The sequence below is a fragment of the Heterocephalus glaber genome, unplaced genomic scaffold, assembly GCF_053883595.1.
Source record: "Heterocephalus glaber isolate CG9 unplaced genomic scaffold, H.glaber_assembly_v1.0 deba00001550, whole genome shotgun sequence".
NCBI classification, from domain to species: domain Eukaryota; kingdom Metazoa; phylum Chordata; class Mammalia; order Rodentia; family Bathyergidae; genus Heterocephalus; species Heterocephalus glaber.
The window spans coordinates 7951714-7972312 of NW_028258343.1; the positions used below are offsets into that span (position 1 = coordinate 7951714).

The window sequence follows — 20599 nt, forward strand, 5'->3', positions numbered from 1 at the left end:
TAAATTAGTGAAATAAAGTAAATGAAAATTTTCTTGAATCCTATGTTGGTGTATGTTTAAATTAGTGAAGGAAGGTAGTAGGGTAATAGGAAGATGTTGTTTTCTCATTCCCTACATTATTTAATGATAACCCTCCTCATTCATTCCTAATGTCATTTAAAAACATTCAATGTGAATACAAAGTGCACTTCAGTAACTGATTTCTTTTCTATGCTTCAAAAATGAATACTTCTGCTTCATGAGAAAAGAAATATTTGAACATGGAGTTTCCTTTGGAGATATTAAGACTTCATAGGAAAAAAGAACTGTTTTCCTAAAAATTTCTTTAAATTCTCGTGGGAGTATAGGAAGTTTTATTTATTAGCTGTTTGCTTTGATTTTTAATCCAGCATGAATTAATGAATTATCACTTTTTTAGATTAGAAAGTTCTGGATTTCCAAATTTCTTATGAAAACATCTGGTATTTAAATTATTAAGCTTTGACCCATGAATTGATAGGGATTTGATGAAAACAGAGTTACTGATTATATTGAATATAGGGAAGGTTTTCTTGGCCTGATGCACACATCTGTACCATGTTACAAACATCTGTACCATTGGGCCTAAAGAGGCTTCCAAAATGAAGGTAACTAAACTTTGACTAAAATTATGACATTATCACACTTTATATCATTAAAGCTGAGATATGAAACCAGTGACCCACCCAGTAGGTAGTGAATAGAACTGGAATCTACATCTTCTAGCTTTCACTTCAGCTTTTTGTTCCACTACGTTACCGAAGTTTGAGTAGAGAGTTCTTTGTGGAGCATCCTTTATTTTGATTGCTTCAGTCAAGTATAAGACAGTGAAATAATCAGATGTTGCAGGTCAAATTTCTGGAATGGCAGAATCTGAGATGAAATTAGAATACAGGAGGTTTATCAGAGACTCATCCTGGCCCCACATCTGTGGGGTAGTGAAGGAAGGATAGATCAGGCAAATGAATCAGTTGGGCTGTAACAGTCACAGTGGGCTTGACCTTTTCCAGCAATTGTGGGGCTGGAATGCTCTTCCAGTTGCCTGTGAGCTGGGGGACTGGGTCTTGTACCCCCACTTTGGATCAGTCAGGGGGTGGAGGCTGTCCCAGGAAAGGGTGTAACTCTGGGTGAGGTATCTCTCTGAAGGTAACAGCAGTCTTTTGGAGGAAGACTCAGAAGTGAACTGTCACTGGCTAAGTCCCAGCAGCTGAAAGAGTATGTACAGTCTTGAAGGGCGATCGTACATTACCACTGTTAATTAGATGACTACACTGTGTCAGCTGCTGCATAAGCCACTCTGTGTAGGGCCTCACTAATTCATACAGTAACCACAACAAAGGAGGTGTTGTCCTCTTTCTAAGGAACAAGGGTTTAGAAAGATTGAGTAATTTTCTCAAGATCACATACAGATGGCTAGTCTGGATGATTCAAAAGCTCTTGGTCTCTTGATAAATCTGCTTCTTTAAAAAAATTATTGGTATATTTTACATGTACAATATAATGACATTCATCATTGGAGATTTGTACCTTTACATAACATATCTTGATTCTTATTTTTTCCCCATTCTCCTGCCCTCCCTTCAACCCCTCCACCCCACCCTATTTACAAACACTTTGTTTCCATTTCTTCATTTTCTCACATTAATTCTATTCCCCCCTTTCTGTTCCCCTACTCTTTCCACTTCCCCTTCCCACCTTTTCTTCCTATTTCACATTATCTATTACACATTTTTTTTTGGTACTGAGGATCAAACTCAGGACCTTGTGCTTGAGAGGCAGGCAGTGGCACCACTGAGCTAAATCCCCGGCTCTCTATTGTACATTTTAATCCTTATTTACACTCAGTTTCTCACACCAGAGAAACTATTCGGTATTTGCACATGTGTTTCCTATTTATTTCACTTAAGAGTATCACCTGAATGTGCATCCGTTAGCTATAAATGCCTCTAATTTCTCATTCTTTATGGCTGAGTAGTATTCCATTTTATTTAAAAAACCACAATAGCTAAAACATGGAAACAGCCCAATTGCCCATCAACTGGAGACTGGATTAAATCTGCTTCTTAAAGTAAGAGAGATGGTAAGGTATACTATCAAACTCTAAGGTTCTTCAAATCCTTTGATTCTGAAGAAAACTTGAGCTATGGTATCTCTAATTATTTTGTTATGAAATTTTGTTGTATTTTCTCATAGAGGAGGGCTTTATATATTTTCTTTATTAATATGTACTTGTACTAGATTAAAATAAAAAATTAAATTTGAAGATTGAATTTATTCTTATTATTAATACTGTGACCACCAATACTACTACTACTGGTGATAAGTTTAGCATAGTGTTGACTAAACCACATTAGATGTGATTCCTGACTTGACTGATGAGGTTACAGGAACAAAATGATTTATGAAAACGCTGTGTATAAATCTCTGATTTCTAATCAATAAAATGATAAGATCACCTTCTTTGTCAGGTGGGTATAATAAATTAATTTGCATATGGAAAGGAAATAGTACAGGCTTAAGATGCTTTAGACATTCTGAAACTTATTTTCTGTGTTTAAATTCAGTGTAAGTGTAGAAGTAATAGAGAATACTTATGTTGATGAACACTGAGAGACAGAAATGATTCTCATTTTCATTCTAATTAGCAGTGTCCTTTTGTGCAAGTCAGTTGGTGTCTCTTCATTTGGCCCCTACATCTGTAAAATGAGAAGCATAAGGTAGATGAAATAGGTTTCAACCAGCAGCAGTATAATATCCTACCAAATGTTAGGACTGATAGATGTCCAGATGGTTGAAGAAGAAAGTCCATAAAGTGGACAACTGACTGGAAGGTCAGTGGCCCTCGTGTGCTGGGAGGGTTAGAGCACCATGGCCATGTTGTTCTGCCTTCCCCACAGGGGAGCCCGCCCCCTTTGATATCAGTCATGTGTGCCTTATACACACACGCTGGATGAGCTAGAGTGAGCTAGACACACTACGTGAAATCAAATAGAATATCAACTTCAAATGGAATTCAGCTAAACTTTTATCATGACCAGCCAGGAGGAAGTAATAACCAAATTGACCTTTTATTTTTACGAAGTCAAAATCTTCATTATTTAAAAAATTACCACATATATACATATATTGATGTATATATTCTGAAATTCAGAATTTTTTCTATTTCTGCATATTTGAGTGGTTGATATATGCTGTGTATAATGGCAAGCACTAGAGATTTATAAGTAAACCAAACTGATGTACAGCCTCACCCTAGAGAAACTACGTATAGAAAGCACACACATCATATGCATGTAAAAGTTCACCCATTTTTTTCTTTTTAAAGACTGTCTTATTTTTTGAATTTGTGGTATTTAATCAAGAAAAATATCTGACAAGGAAAGCAAGCACATAAAATTGGGTGAAACATGCCAAGGAAAATAGTCTTAAATTTTAGAGGGTGGACCTCAAGAAATTCAAATCTCCGCCACCTCCCACCCCTCGTCAAATAATCCCAAGCCTTTCTGTATGCTGGATGAAGGAAATCTGTAATTTTGTGTACTGGTGTTATGTTGTGTCCCAGTGTGAACTCATGATAATTGGGCCATCGTAGAGATACCACTAACTGTTTTTTTCTTTTCCCTCTACCTCCATTTTTATTGGATACAACCCAGAGAAAGAGGAAGCAGGCAGCAAATGATTCACACCCGAGATATGTCTAAAATACATTTTATTTTACGTCTCTGTATTTCTTGCCACCAGTTATCAAAGGAAGTCAAGAGGAAAATGCGATATTTTAAACTACCACAATGATATTCTAATCATATATAAAAAGATACAACCGTCTTGCAATGATTTAATTATGATTTATATCAAATGTTCTTAGTATATAATGTCTCCTTCCCAACCTTCCCCTAAAATTCCTGATCATATCAGCTAAGCCTTGGAATTATCCTTTCCTTTTAAAAAAATCTACCAAAGACAAACTTGGATGTTGTACCAAGAAAAGCAAAACTTATGTACTTTTTTTTTCATTACAATCACATTTAGATTAAAGTTGCTTTTATTGATGCTTTTAAAAAAAATTCATCTAACTTATGAGACTTTTAAACGGGGGCCCTTTTATTTTATATTTCTGAAAGAAATGTACCCCGGGAAGAGGATGTACTTCTTTTTATGACTTCTACATCACTAAAATCTGAACAGAAAAATCACACTTTGAATTGAAAGGCTGTATCTCAAAACGACATCATGAAGCATATTGGTAGAACTAGAGAGGATATAGTGCTGCCTTTGTCCTTTGCTTCAGCTGCCAAGTCTAATTGTTGAATAATGTGCTTTAGAGGACAGCAGTATCTTTCACTGAAATACTGTGCAGAAAGTTCCGGCTAAGCCATGTGCTATTTCCAGTCAAGTGTACAGAGACTTTACATGCTGAAAGCAGCTGTGAAGATGTTGGAATAGGAACAGTTCAGGAGCCAGGTCAAATAGAAACTTAGGCTCATTTCCAGAATAGCTTCTGTGAACTATAGGTGTTTAATTTTCAGCTCTCCTGTGAGGAAACGTTAGAGTATAGCAAAGAGGAATGATAAAATAGGCTGCCCTGTAAGATTTTGCACTTCTCGTAATCTTTTGTAAAATGGAATTTTGCTGTATCTGAATTGTTAATGATCAAATGTGATCCTCAGTTTGTCAGTTACACATTAATTCTTAACTACAGCCATTTACAACATTTTCTTTTATGTTTTGGCCAAGAGCTTTGACCAGAATTTAAAGTTCAGTGTGAAACATGAATTTATGTTCGGTATATGACAAATAGTGACCATGGAACTGCAAGTTCTTTATTTGCTTTTGAACAGTGACTTAGTTTTGTAGAAATTTCTAAAGCAACATAAAATAATATCCATAAAAGACTTTGTTAGGGGAAACTACTTAGCACAATTTAAAACTCTTCCCTTCAGGCAAAATCACATATATGTCAACTATTAACAATTTTACAGGGAGATAAAATTTCAATTAACTTTGGTTTGGTGAATCTATTTTCCATAGAGGGAAGGAGTTTTCTTGCTTAGAAACTGTACCTCATTAGTCCTTCAGAAAGAAGTGCATAATATCTTGCTCATCCTAAAAACTGAAAGTCAGTTGATAATATTGAAGGGAGAAGAAAATCATTTTGATTTCATTTGGTACATATTCAACTCAGATTTTCTTAGCAGATAATTTTCAGGAAGGTCTGTTATCCAAACATCTTCTATTTGTTTTCATTTATTTGTTTAAAAAAATCCAAAAATCTATGGCTTCTCATCGTTTCTCCTTGAGAACTAATGCTAAAATGGTCTTCCCAGCATAAAGCCTTTCCCTATGGAAACCAAATATGTATCTAAAGCTTTGCCTTTCTAGTGGAATTCCAAATTGCCGCTACTTGAAATTTCCCTTTCAATTTTTCTGGAAGGTGAATCTCTACATATAATTTAGCAAATTCCGGAGCTCACGTTACCTTCTCAGCAGTGTTATTGTCACAGAGAATAGGGAGACTAAAATGTGTTCTATTTTGTCCTGATCCAGGATAATATTTGACATAATATAATAAAATAACTTCCCGAGAGGGTGTCTTGATATTCTAAATGGGACCATGCAAGGAATCTGTGTTTAAAATAACATATCATTTTCTCCCAAGTAACACCACAAACCTAAATGATAATCAGGAGCATAGAGGCAGTTTTGCAGAAATGGTGAATGATCAGTCAGCTCTTCCAATAGGGGATGAGACAGATGCACGCAGCTGGGCCCTCCTACACTCCCTGGGCTGGCAGCAGTGAGGTTTGCCACAAGTGCAAACCTCTGGGACACTGACGAGCTTCTGTTTTTAGACCTGGGCCTCCTATTGGAACCATGCTGCACTGTTTATCCTGCAGCTCACCCAGCCCACCAACTTTGGGTGGCTTGACCTTCCCTTGGCTCGGCTGCAGGTGTGACCTTACTCCCCCACACAGAGCAAGTTACTCTCCCGTTTTCCTGAAGTTTAAAAATATGACTGGCTGAAAGAAGACAGTAAGCAAGTCGATTTTTATACTCTCCTGGAAAAACTTATAATTATAAAGTTCCGTGACCTCCCTGAACTTTTTCAAGTGTTTTTTCTGTAGCCTGTGACTGATGTGGAGGGCCCCTCGGGCATAGGAAGCGCAGTTGAAATGCAGGGGATTTGAAGGCTGCTCCCATGAACACGATCTACCAGAGCCTGTATGAGGTTGGCACCTACATCGGCTCATCCAGCCCAGTGCAACCTGAAATTGGATAAACATTTTAGCAATAATGTGGCAAACCAAAATTCAGCCTTGCATATTAACTTTATACAAGTAATAAACTTTTTTTCTTTGTAAAGTAAGCTGGTAGGCATCAAGAGCACACTAACGCAGCTATATTAAGTAAAAAGAAGGTGATTTTTCCCCTAATGTAACCACACTCTAAATCTTCACAACCTGTCACAGCTTGCTCTATAATTCTAAGCCAGAAATATTCAAAATAGCACAATAAGTACTGTTATCAAGATGTGGAAATTTTCTTGAGCAGTAGGGATGTAACCCAGAAGTCAGGATGTTTACTGACCATTAGTTGTACTTGCATGAAACCTGTACTGGCTGTCCCTTAGGGACTCAGACTTATGGCCTCAAAGTAGACAAATGAACACAAGCAGGCAGAGTCTCACGGACACTGCAAAAGCCCCTCTTGCTTATGAACTTGTGAACTATATATCAGGATACTCTTCTCATTCAGGAAGCATCCAATATCTTCATAACTCTTCTGGAAGCTTCTTTCTAGTAAAGGAAACAACTGAAGCTCTATTGTGTGTGAGAACCTAAATCCGTCACCCAGCCTAGACTTTGGAACCAAAAGACGTGTTTTCTCAAAGGTGGAAACCAAGGACTCCGTGGCTAGTGAGTAGCTTCATGTCACATGATTGGTGAGTGGAAGAGGCAGGACCAGAAGCCTCTGGGATCCGACTTGTAATATGCCCAGATACCCACATAAGCTTGGATTATTTTAACATGAAGACAGATTTTTGTCTTTCCTCTCTAATTTGGCAGAAAGTAATCAGTCATCACATGCTAGTTTTTGTTATAGTTATTACTGTTACTATGTTTATTTTTCTGACTCCTCATGTGGTTGTGTTTCATAACAATATGTTTTATGTGAGTGTATTTATATTTTAAAGAAGCTACTTTGGAAGGGGTACTTTTAGATCTGGAGAAGATGCTGAGGATTTCTGCTTCAGCTTTATGAGCATGTGGTCCATATAATATTTTTTCCCATAGTAATAAAAAATTCTTATCTGCTAGATCTTATCATCTAGAGAGAGGTAAGTTAGAAATGAAGAAAACTTTTAAAAGTTCAAATTTCAGAGTTTGTTAAAAAAAATTAGTGTAATCTGTCTATTCCTCCCATATACATACTCTGCTAATATACTTGAAATCTATGTAAAAAAATGAACATATAAATGTTTTGAAAAATGTTTAATTCCAGTAATGAGTTGAGACAGATGAATAGCATATATAAACGTGCTCTTTATTCATAAAATGGAAGGTTTTAGTAAAAAATTATTTTTTAAAAAAAAACTATATTGTGGAATTTTTAAATCATGTATTTCTTAGTACTATGATGTTTACATAAAAATATATTCCATAAAGGCGTGAAATCATGCCAGTTGTATCTATAATTTGTGCCAAACCTTGACTATTTAAACTGTTTCCATTTATGTGCACAAACCTGAGTGAAGACTTTTTTTTTATGGCCTCAAATTAAAGGCTCATTTGGAAAATTTGAGCTAACATGTACACTTATCCCTCTACTACCATCTCCTTCCAATATATTCTCCAACTTATTGGGAAGGTAAGTTTGTAAACCCCAAATTTTCTCTAGCTATTAATTTTAGGTTCCTCACCTGCACCGCATTACATGGAATAAATAGGAAGCAATAACCTTCACTGACTCTTAAAATTTATTTTATTCCTTCCTCCCATTCTGACCACCTTCTGGTAACCATATGTAAAGACATCTAAAAGAAAACCAAACATGGATGAAAGTAGAGGTTCAGGAGGTTGCATGAATGAATGAACTGTGTTATTAAACACCAGCACAGTCAAAATAAAACTGAAAGGTGGCATTATTTGAGCATTTAAAGATGAGTCAAGTCCAGTCCTAATATGGATATCTCATTAGCTACATTCATGTGCCCAAGAAGTTAGTAATGTGCAGTTTAGCCAACAGTGACATCACTGCCTTCATGAGTATTCGAACTATAATTAACTCTTATGAAACTAAGACATTCTGTACTCCTGTTGGTAGTATTTACCAGTATTTTTCAGAGTAATGCCAACATAAACCAGTTTTTCCCTGTGACAATGCCTAGATAATCTATATGAGTTTTCTGTGACATACTCAAGTGAAATGAACATTAGGTGAATGCTTGTTTTCTAGTTTCCTCAGTATTTTTGGAGAGGTAATAACACACAAGATCAAAATAAGACAGGTCTTTGATGGACACTAAAGCGGTCACTTTATTGCCCATCAACAGTCAGGCTCTGCCTCAAAGAATTCAATCCTTGTGGAATTAATCAGCCCTGCCACTGTATGCTATTCTTTCCCACAAACAAACTGTCAGCGCAGCTTGCTGTCTTTTGTCTTCTTGTCATCAGTCAAATCCTCAGAGTTAGGCTAGAATGATTCTTACAGGGATCTTATTTTCCCTGCTGCACTTATTATTGTTTTTCAATTTTTTGACATAGCTTGCAGAATCCTGCAAAGTCTAGTCACTTCTTCCTTTGTCTTCTTTATCTCTTACTTCTCCCTACTTTGCACACTATACTTCGGTCAAGCTAAACTCTTAATATTACTTGAACAATCCACATTGTCTCTCACATGAGCTTTCACCCCTATTTAGCCCACGGCCTACAGAACACTTCTTTTTTATACCTCCTACCCCTCTATTTGGTCACTTCCAAGAGGTGTTAGGTCTCAGCTTCTTTCTCATCTGTTAGGCACAGCACCACTTTGACAAAGTTTAAACCTAGGCTGTTGCACTCAGTTACTTTTTCTATCAGAGCAATGCACACTTTGTACTATCATTATCTATCTGCATTTACAATAATCTATGAATTCCACAGAATCAGGGATGATTCCTTGTACATGATTATATTCTCAGAACCTGGCATTATGGCAAGCACAGAGATGCTTAAGATGTAGTTATAGAGTGAATGGGTGTAGGATCATGGTAAGAGATGATGTACGAAGCACAAATGGAGCAAATGTACAATGCTGTATGTGTCTTTCAAAGGGCCTTGTCTTACTGGATCTGAGAAAATTTGGAATTAAATAAAATTACTTTCATACTTACATTTGCATTTTGATAGATCTTTCTGGTAGCTATGGGGAGAATGAGTTAGAGGTGACAAGAGTATTGACAAGGAGACTTGTGTCTTGGCTTCTGTTCAAGAGAAGAGTTGAGTACCTTAAACTGTATGGCCATGGGAATTACATGAGGGGAAAGATTTAGTCACTGTGTAATAAATGATAAGCTGTTTGAAATGATGTAGAAGGGATATTCAGAGTCTTAATTTGGATGACTCTTACACAGCTAACAATTATAAAGAAGGTATAAATTGTAGGAGGAGTGGTGTTTGGGTTGGTGCATCCATGGGATATCCAAGTGAAGATGTCTAGCAGACCTTTGCAAGAGAGGGTATGGCACATGTATGGCATCCGCGTTTAGGTAAAACGAAGGCTTTGGTTCAGATGAGATCACTCAGAATGAGTAGAGTGAAGAGCTGAAGAGAGAGGAGAACCCCATAGAGCATTGGCCTGAGATACACTTGGTTGCAAGAAACAGAAACCCACTCGAAACAGCTGGAGCGAAGGAAGTAGTATGGCAGTAGGTACAATAGGGATTCTTGCCATGGCATGCAGGAAAGGCCAGAAAGAACAGCTCTTCCCATTGGTGTGACTGAACATGTTATATCTGGAACTAAAGTCTGTTTCTCAAGGGTCTGATTTGCTCTCATCTTTCCGTTCACTATATTTTTCTGTTTCCCTTTCCTTTGTCAGTTTATCAGCTTCCTTTGTCTGTCTGTGGCCAAGGCAGCTGCTACCATGTCATTTTCTGAGGAAAGTATCTGTGTCTCTAACTTCAAATTCTCAAAAAGCGAGACTGATTAGCCAAGCCCCTGGTTTGTTTACCCTGATTTAAGCAGTACAAATATAGCAGGAGCGGTGAGAAGGAACACAGCCTTTCGGGAGAAGCTCTGTGCTTGGAGATTGTGGATATCTTCTGTAGTACATTGGTATTTAAAGGAACATTTCTTAGAACCATTGGAAAATCTTAAATTGAACATTTTCTTTAGTAGATATGGGTGATTCTGTATTTCTAAAAAGCTCTGGGGGAGACTGATCTTTTTGGTCTAAGGACCACGTTTTGAATCACAAGAATTTTAAGTGCGGGGAATGCTCAGAAAGGGGCTGAAGTGACTGGAAGAGAAGGAGGAAAATGTAGGAATGTTGGGCAGTGAGATTTTCAAGAAACGGTGTCTTTAGAGGCATCAAATGTGCAGAATGTGAGTGAGGCAAATGCGGAAGCCTGTGTAGGATGAATAATTGGCATGATTTTGTGAATTTTCAGCAGTGCTGAGAACCCCATGAAGTAGAGACCAAGAAGATCTATAACTTGATTAATCCAAAATTGGGCGTTTACAATTGTGAGAAGGGAAATAGGAACTTAAATGAAAAGATTAGCCAGGAAGTAGAGTAAGTGATAAACCATGCGGTTTAGTTTGTTTCAGATTATCTGTTACCTTTAGAATGTTTTTTTTTTTAATAAATGGAAAGACTCAACCACTTCCTAACAGAGAGCAGTTTCCCATGAAATGTCTGGGTGTGTAGCATGCACATGTGCTTGTGTGTCTAACTCTCTTACAAGGATGCACAGCCTAGCTACATGACAAACTGACTCTAGGAAGATTTATAACTATTCACTTGCTGGCATCTTTTGCAGTTGAATATGAAGTTTTCTCTTTGCCAAGTTGATTATGGAAAGAGATTATGCATGAGCAATATGATAGAAGTCAGAGATATGATTGAGGGTGTGGTACAAGTAAATGTCTTTAGAGAGTCAAAAAACGGTCAAGCTGAATCCTGTCTCATCAAACAATTTTCAGTTCCACATCTTGTCAGTTTTCCAGCTATGTGAGACCTAATTGAACTAATCCAAGTAAAGCAGTGCCCTTTTGAACTCATGCTTAAGTCACTGCAGTAGCTTTCTGTTCATGGTGCTTCTAAAGAACTTTCTGAGGTTAAACCATCACAGAAGGAAATGAAACAATTATCTAGTTAATGCTGGGAGCACTGATATTTTGGTGGAGTGTAGGAGTGAACCAATATCCTTGCGTAGCTGCTGGAATTTCCAGTAGGAAATTGGAATGGCCAATGGCTAAGGGCTTGTGAGCAGCCCTCCGCAGCATGGAAATGCTGTCTCTGCATGCAGAGCTTGGGGGAGTCAGGAGGGCAGGCAGGGAAGCTCATCAAGTCTGTCACATTAACAGAATTGCAAATGTCACAGCCAGATTGCTGCCACATCCCTTGCCATTCTGAAAAATCTACCCAGTGATCTGAAATCACTTAAATGTAAATAGTTACATTCAGAAATACTTACTTTGTCCAGTTCTGTATACTGTTAGTCATTTAATACTTGTAAGCATCTAAAATCTTATTTATAGTTTACATTTCAATGATGTTACGTCTGACATCAGTCGATCTGGAGTAAGTGGTGTGTGGCTGACTTGGTCCATTAATGATTAAAACTGGCCCTAGAATTCGCAGTTGTTGGCCAGTTTAATTTTTAGAAACCATGCAGGCTACTGAATATTTTAAATTTTTTTGACCTTTTTATTCATTAGAGCTTAATCTTCATATATTCACATGAATAAATAAAATAATGATTTCAAATAGATACAGAGTGAATAGGGGACTTAAGCTAATTCTTCTGGAGATAAGTTTCACTAGCCAACCTTTCCAACAAATTCATTAGTTACAAATATACACATATTCAAATGAGAAAAATGATTTAATGTAAATGTATTCATTTAGCTCACTATTTGACACAGTATGGTAACAATAGCCATTCGGTGCCATCCACTGATCTATGTTGGAAGCAGCTGACATTGCTAATTTGATTTTATGTCTTCTAAAAAGCATGGTATTTGGATTCTACAGAGAAGTACTTGCATCTGGAGTAAAGCAAGAATCCATACCTCTTAGATTAAAAAACGCAATGGGATACTGGTTATTTGGTCTATGTGCAAAGGTAGTATCAGCTAGGTTTTGGTTTTCCTTCACAGATTTGAGTTTCACTGAAGAATGAACTTTGGTGAAAATACACATATGGATCACCACTAGGTATTTGTAAGCACAGGCAAGCACTAAGGATAGCATTTGATTTGTTATTTGTTTAGATTACCTGAAAAGTTTACTTTTATAAAGTAAAGGTGAGAATATGTTAGTGTATCTGTCTTTGAGGACATTGTGAGCCAGACACTCTGAGCTGGGTAGCTTTTTAAACAAGCTATGTTAGCTCTGGTTTTACACAGCCTCACTCATTGGCTACTTCTATGCCAACTTTTTAAGTAGCCTTATCTCTCAGCAAGAACAGATACTTAATGTACTGGCTCATGACATTTGATTATTCCAAATGGGCAAATCCAAAGCACTAAATTTCAGACTTGATACTATTCTTTACTAAAGTATTTACAAATTAGTTTCTTAAAACATATTAATATTAGGCCAATGACACTGTGTTTTAAAATTGCCCATTAAAAATGGTGTCTGCAATAGCACTTGAGCTCACCACTTTGCTTTGTATCTTTTGTTTAATTGTGGCAATTTTTTGCCCTTGAAAGATGCCAGACTTATGTTCAGAAGAATTCCTTAGAATCTTGGTTGTGCTACGGATCAGATGTATAACTTTGAGCAAGTCACATAATCTATGTTAGTCTCATTTATTTCATCAAAAATTTGAGATGGTAATAATTCCTGGGGGTTGTTATGATATTAAATGAGATAATATATACAAAAGCTGTTTACATACTGTGACGCAATCCATAAATATAACAAACACAATAATACTCTGCCTAGTTCAGTATTTTATCCAATGAAGATAATTGCCATTTAGCAGCATTATCTCTAAATGCTGCCTAACCCCTGTGATAAGAATCATATAGAAGAACGCTTTAAATTTTTTACTGAATATTACAGATGTATAACCTGTCTCTTTTTATCCCAATAAATGCCTAAGGGAAAAAGAAATTCTACTGATGTGGGCTGCTATTTTACTCTCCCAAATGATTGATGTGAAGATTTTATGTTATAGTAAAAACTGATAAAAAACAACACTGACATGGGAATAAGCATGTACCATGCTTAACTTCCAGGTTGTTCTCATATTAACTTAGGAAATCCTCCCCATAACCTCATGAGGTGGGTGTGCTACTTCCCTGGTATTAAGGTGGTGAAGCTGAGGCATAGAGAGATGAACTTGTCTGTGGTTACACAGTGTTACCAGTCTCCTTTAATTTTCTTGTCCCCTTCATTAAGCTTTTGGGGAAGAACGTGGCAGAAGTAATACCAGGGTAAAGGAAGTCGTGGACGTTACTTGGGTCTTAGGTGTAAGGGAAGGAATCTCATCATTATAAATTTACTGTGTGTAGATTATTGATCGCATTACTTGTCTCTCCTGAGTCCAGTCAGTAGTAACAGTAAGCTAAATCTCTCAGAGGCTCAGTCGTCTCAGTCCTGGTCTGCAAATGAAAAATTGAAATAAAAGAGTCACAAAGCCCCATCCAAAGAGTCATTCCAGAGCTCATGCAATCTTTACCCTGTTTTCAGGCTTAGAATTTGACTTGTTTCATATACTGCACATAGTTTCTGTTCATTTAAGCTACCTACTTATTGGTTCATGAATTTTAAAAGTTTTACTGAGGATCTCCCACATGGCAGGGATACCTCGGGGTATTGGAAATGGGGTGGTGAATGTAGCAGGTGGGTATCTCTGTTGAATTTACAGACTAACGAGAGAGGATGTAAGCAAGTAATCTCACAATTAGAAGTAACACGACTAGTCTGGGTAGGGCTATAAGGACATGGAACGTGGCACTCCAGGGATGCATCTGAGAAGGCATTTGGCAAACACTTGATCGTAACTTGCGTCCCCATTTCTGTCTTCAGCTCTCCTCAAGATGTCAGAGACTAAGGAAGAACGGAGGGAGGGCAAGTTAGAGTGAGTGGAGAGCCTAGTCGGCAAAGCAAATAACACAAGACGGCCACCAGGAAAAGAGAAAGGAAAAACCTGCCTCCGGCCATGTCACATAACTCGGCCTTTGAACATGTCACTCTATCATGGAAGAGTAACTTATATTTGTTAAAAACTACTATTTTCAAGAAAAGTTACTACAGAGTCATTTTACTAAATTTAATAAAAAGAGTAAGCGACACAATAAATTCGAAGTGATTCCCATTACGTGGTTAAAGTGTTTCGCTATTTGAAAGTTTGTGTTGCCAGTTTTATGGCAGTAAGTTTATCTCTAATGTTGAACAGCCAAGATTGCTGCTTTTATTAGACTTCTCCGACCGCAGGCCGTGGTCCACTTGCTCTCTTTTTTTAAATGTTACAATAAAATATTTAAAAATAAAGGAAATTTTCTTTCTTATATATATTAGCTACATTATAGATTTTATACATAGCCCACAGCAGTTCCTCTTCGCTCAGTGTGGTCCAGGTAAGTGCCAAAGCTGGGCACCCATGGATGAATATTGATTGCAGACTCACCTGTAGGTGCTAGTCAGTAGACGGTGCCTGCTGTCTAGTTCCAGCCAGTGGCCAGGCATGGAAAAAGAGTAATTGAAAGGATCCTAAATCTTCTTGTGAGTGAAACTGTGATAATGACATTCCATCTTTCCGCCTCAGGAGATTCTTTGGCACATACGCATTCAATTAAGATTTATTGTGAGCCTCCTCTGCACACTGGGAATATCGCAATAAGTGAAGGACAGTTGGCTCTTGGCCTCATGGGACTCAGGCTCACTGAAGAGGCCAGCGTTCCTTACAGTGGGTCATTTGCTGTTCCTTGGTGGGCTCATGATGTGCTCCTCACTTCAGTTGGATCTCTGCTTAGATGTCACCTCTGTGGAGAACTACCCAGTGTTTCCATGTGTTCACATCCCTCTCTGTCTATACCTCGCTTTACTTCTCACCTTTTATCACCATGTGTCATTATATCATATTATTGATTATCTTTGGGTCCAAGATTTAAGTGTAAGTATCCTTCATATGGAGACTGTCTTTTCCGTTCATTGCTGTCTACTGTTTAGAGCATGTAACACGTACTCGGTAAGCAACGAATGAATGAGTAAAAGAGATGATCACACAAGTATGTAATTACTATTCCTGGTAAACAAATGCGACAAGTGAAAGTACTTTGGAAACTATAAATATTCCATGCATGCAAGGTGATAATATTTATTTAAATTTGAGGAAAAAAATGTAATCGGCAAAAAGATGACTTTTTTGTACTTTTACCAGTCGGTCCAAATATTTATTTCCTGAGTTTCTCTTTCTTTATGTCTGTGGTTTATAACAGAGAGCCCAACCTTTGGAGTTTTTTAACGTCCTCCACTCCAATTTAATCACTCTCTACAGATTCCTTACCCAGGCTGGTGAACCTTCCTGAAACTCATGAGGACTCCTCAGTATTTACATGCTCCTTGGGACTGGCTGTAGCATGCAGTGGCCCTGTGCATTTTGGGGAGAGAGTTCCTGTGACTTTCACTGGATTCTGAGTTTATTATGGCCTCTCCCCCAAGTTTAAGAGTCATTTCTTTCTCTCTACAGTTTAGTGCCTTTCTTTTACTTTTTGTGGCACCCTTGGCATTTCTTTTTCTCCTTCAGCTGGTTTCATTTTCCTTTTAACGTCCATGATGGTATTTTGGTGTTTTTCAGTGTTTACTGTTTGACTGTCCCTAGTGTGTGGTATTCTTAGTTTATGGCGTGCCTTTGATCCGGCCTTCCTCTGTCTCTCTGTTGTCTGGCCAGCAGTGTCGGGATGTGCCAACTGCAGGGTTGTCCTGTCCAGCTCCTCTGGGACCTTTGCCTCTCCATGCTACCCAAATGACTACCCCAACAGCCAGGCTTGCCTGTGGACCCTCCGAGCTCCGACTGGCTACATCATTCAGATCACATTTAACGACTTTGACATTGAAGAAGCTCCTAATTGCATTTATGACTTGTTATCTCTCGATAATGGAGAGAGCCAGACTAAATTTTGTGGAGCAACTGCCAAAGGCCTATCATTTAACTCAAGTGCGAATGAGATGCATGTATCCTTTTCAAGTGACTTTAGCATCCAGAAGAAAGGTTTCAATGCCAGCTACATCAGAGGTATGTAAACCAAAAGCAGTGCCAACTTTCTGCTTTCCTTTTAACATGTGCTACAGTAAACACATGGACCAGAATACGGAGTTATGCTCTTTTATGTGAATGTGAATGATGAGGATTAGGTATTAAGGGTAGGAATCTGTTAATGTTCTCTGAACATTCTCATTAGCCAAACTATAATTACCAGATTAAAAATCTGGTTATAGTAGAGCTGAATTCTTTTTATATGCTTTTCATGCAGAACATGTAAAAGCTGCTTGGAAAACTAGATACTCACTGCTAATAATTAAAATTTATAACTCTAATGTCTCTCCACTGAAAATTTAAAACATCCTTACTTAGAAATAATTTTATTTTGGACATTTACGATGTTGCCCTTTTGAAGACTATCCTAGATGACAAGTATAGAAAATTCCCATGTAAATTTTTAAAAAGCTATTAATAACTTATGCTAATAAACAATTTAACTTGAGGAAAGCCCGGCTGAAGGAAATAAAACATATTACTAAATATGTTTTCCAAATTCTAGCACATCTGAACATTAAAATAAATCTTGCATCTCTAAAACCGCTCTTAAGGAAACTCAAGCTTCAAGACTGAGAGTTAGGCATCTTTTCTTCTGAGCTTCTTAAGCACATGTCATGCATTAAAAAATAATGATACCCCCCCCAAAATAATGATACAATCATGATAGCTACATTATTATAAATTGTGTATTTTGGTTAAGGAGTTTTCACTGTTTGTGATTGATATTAAGTACATGTATGGTTAAGTAAAATACGTGTACTTTAATATTTCAAAGCAATTATAAAGTGCAGGAAATTTGGAAATAAAAAAGAAGCAAATTAGAATTCTTCACCCCACAGCCATAACCACTAATAAAATGTTGATGGATATATTTTCTTCCAGATTTTTTTATCTTAACAATGCATATAGAGAACGTGACTCTGATTGCACAAAAAGCCCTTTTAAGTAGACCTATAAACTGTTCTATATTTAAAAAGTAGATAGAAATTCCCAATTCTCTTAAATTCTTTCATAGATTTTTTGACTAAAGTACTTATATTAAAATGATGAGTTAGCATAGAGCAATTTTGGTGCATATTAAATATATATCCAAGCTACCATTTACATGAAATGATTATTATTATTTGTACAAATAATTGAACTCAGCACTAGAACATGCTAGGCAAGCACTCTACCACTGAGCTATATTCCCAGCTGAACCAATATTAAATAACATTTTGAGAAGAGATATCTATCTCTTAAAGCAACTTTTTGGTGTCTATTATATTAGCATAGGGATAAACCCATTGACTTATTTAATAACTTCAGTGTCACAGATACATTGGACTTACATATTTTTACTTTTGAATTTATTGTGCACTCGCTGTTGCTGTAGCATGGGCATTTCTCCTTTTGTGGCACATGGACCTGTTCTGTTCTCATTGATGACATATGCCATGGGCAGCACTTACAGATGAGGAGATGAGGGCAGAGAGGTGAAGTGACAGCCCCGGGTCACACTGCTCCGCAGGGCAGCTGAGTGGTGAATTCAGCTCCATGGTCCCCCCTCAGGCACTTCTTTCCTGTCGTCCTCACAGAGCAGCGCCTATGCTCAGATGTGAAGCAACCATAATTTCAAATGCCATTTTCCTTTGCCTTTTCTCTAGATTTCGTCTCATTATAGAGTTCTTTTCTGCACTTGTTCCTAAAATTGCCTGATGATGGGAGGAAAGAGAGGGACACGGAGTGTCTGAAGGGCAGATGATGGTCCGGGCATGTTTGGAAAGACTGGAAGGCAATTGTTCATGAAAAAATCCAAGTATTGTTTATGTTTAGAAAGTGCTTTTAAAATGACATGTTTTCAACCTTCTTGATGTAAAAATGAAGCCTTCCTGAACCCAGATCTCTCCATAGTTACCTACGGAGTTGTGTTTTTTTTAATTTTTCAATTTTTAATTTCAAGATTAAAAATATTTACCAACTTGACTGGCTGTAAGTTCAAGTTTCGGTGTGAGATGCAGTCGCGCTTAGAGCTAAAATGGGTAGGATTTCTTAGCTGTTATTAAAGGCATAAGATGTGATAGAGGGTGGACAGAGAGAGGCAAGCAAGAAGGCAGAAGGTGGGTGAAAAGAGCAGAGACTACAAAGTGCAGTGTGTCAGACTTTCCGCACCTCACTAGGCCGAGTTCTGGAGTTAAAATCCCTTATTTATGGTGTTATGCTTTGTCCTAGTTGCCGTGTCCTTAAGGAATCAAAAGGTCATTTTACCCCAGACACCAGATGCTTACCAGGTCTTTGTTGCAAAAAGTGTCTCCATTCCGGAGCTCAGCGCTTTCACATTCTGCTTTGAAGCAACTCAAGCTGGAAATGAAGATGACAACTGGACAGCTTTCTCCTACTTGGATGCATCATCCTTGCAATGGCTTGGTTTTGGAAAGGCCAATGATGGCTACTTCCTGTCGATTTCTGGCTCAAAATGCTTGTTGAACAGCGCATTACCTGTGAAGGAAAAGGAAGACATTTTCACAGAAAGCTTTGAGCAGCTCTGCATTGTTTGGAATAATTCGATGGGCTCTGTGGGTGTCGATTTCAAAAGAAACTATGAGACAGTTCCATGTGATTCTACCATTAGTAAAGTTATTCCTGGGAATGGAAAATTGTTGCTGGGCTCCAATACAAATAAAATAGCCTCTCTGAAAGGGGAAATTTATAACTTTAGACTTTGGAATTTTACCATGAATTCGAAAATGCTCTCCAACCTCAGCTGTAACATGCAAGGGAATGTGGTAGACTGGCAAAATGACTTCTGGAACATCCCAACCCTGGCTCTGAAGGCTGAAAGCAACCTGAGCTGTGGTAAGTCTTGGCACAAGAATTAATATTCTTTTAATTTTTTTGCACTGCTCAATAGGAATGTCAGTAAGAAATACACAAGCACATGTATGTAAAAATATACTATATATATATATATGTCAAAAACGAGATATATATATATATATATATATATATATATATGTCATCAAAGATCTGTTTTAGCTTTTAAAATCTTACCTGCTCAGCCATTCACAGCATACATTTGATTACAAGCCATGGTTATTCAAAGAAAGTCTTAAGTCTTATCATTCTTAAGTTTTCCTTATGTCAAAAATATTAAACAGTTTATCATTAACGATATGGCTAAATTATTAAGGCTGAAATCCAAATGTTATTGACAGGCTTGATACAAAATAATAAGTTATTGTTTTTACTCAAAAAAATGACACACTAATAAGTTGATATTTATCATCCTGGAACGAAATTTCAATTGCATTACTTAAATAAACAGCCGTCAACTAAGAAAAGAATGTTTTTTAGCAAGTACTGTACATCAAACTGTCCATTTTATGGCAGAATCTTTGGGTTTTTTTGGGTTTTTTCGGTTATTTTTGGTACCAGGGATCTAACTCTGGTCCTTGCACTTAGGCAGCAGGAGGCAAAACCACTGAGCTAAATCCCTGGCCCTTGGCAGAATCTTTGTTATTGGGAATTACCAATTATTTCTTTAAATGTTTCTCTCTGTTAGAAAATGAGCACTTTTAGTTTGTTTTAAATACTACTCTCTTTATTCACTATGTAAGAGACTTTAAATGTGATACCGTTGGAAGCAGCTAAATGCAAAATATTTAGGAAAAATTATGCTAAAATAGATATCCATTCTGTATAATAAAAGTTATGTTCAAATAGACTTTCACAGTATTCTCTCTGTACACAAGTTAATTTTGGAAATCATTTTTGTTATAGGACTGGTTCAAAAACAAAAAGCAGAAGTTACACTATCAATTTTAAATGTTATGTGACTAGTGATAATATATACTTTTCCGTCACAGAGATAAATAACTCTTAGTAGAGGAGAGAAGGATCATAGTGTTCAAAAGTCGTTTGTAGGTGACTGGAGAGCACTTCATGTGGAGTGAGTTCTCCATTCCTTGCCCAAAGTAGGATCCATTGTAAAAACCCAAGGCCACCTCCGAAGGTGTCCTGAACTTGTTCCTGCCCCCTCTGGCTTGGGAGACTCCTGCCACCTATTCTGTGGAGGTCCTCACTTCTCCTGAAAGTGGCCAGAGGCCTCTTCAGTGCTATCACTTG

General features: G+C 37.4%; 1 protein-coding gene across 23 annotated transcripts in view; it reads left to right on the plus strand.

Annotated features, from left to right (window-relative positions):
- Adgrg6 (adhesion G protein-coupled receptor G6) overlaps window positions 1-20599 on the plus strand; it is a 130443-nt gene that overhangs the window by 46656 nt on the left and 63188 nt on the right. For 12 of the 23 annotated variants that reach the window (XM_021259327.2, XM_087190036.1, XM_087190033.1 and 9 more), the window contains 2 exons: window positions 16127-16471; window positions 18707-19330. In XM_021259327.2, coding sequence (XP_021114986.1) covers window positions 16127-16471; window positions 18707-19330 — 969 coding nt within the window. The remainder of the gene's footprint in view (window positions 1-16126; window positions 16472-18706; window positions 19331-20599) is intronic. The other 11 variants (XM_013072708.3, XM_087190034.1, XM_087190038.1 and 8 more) reach the window with 2 other exon arrangements.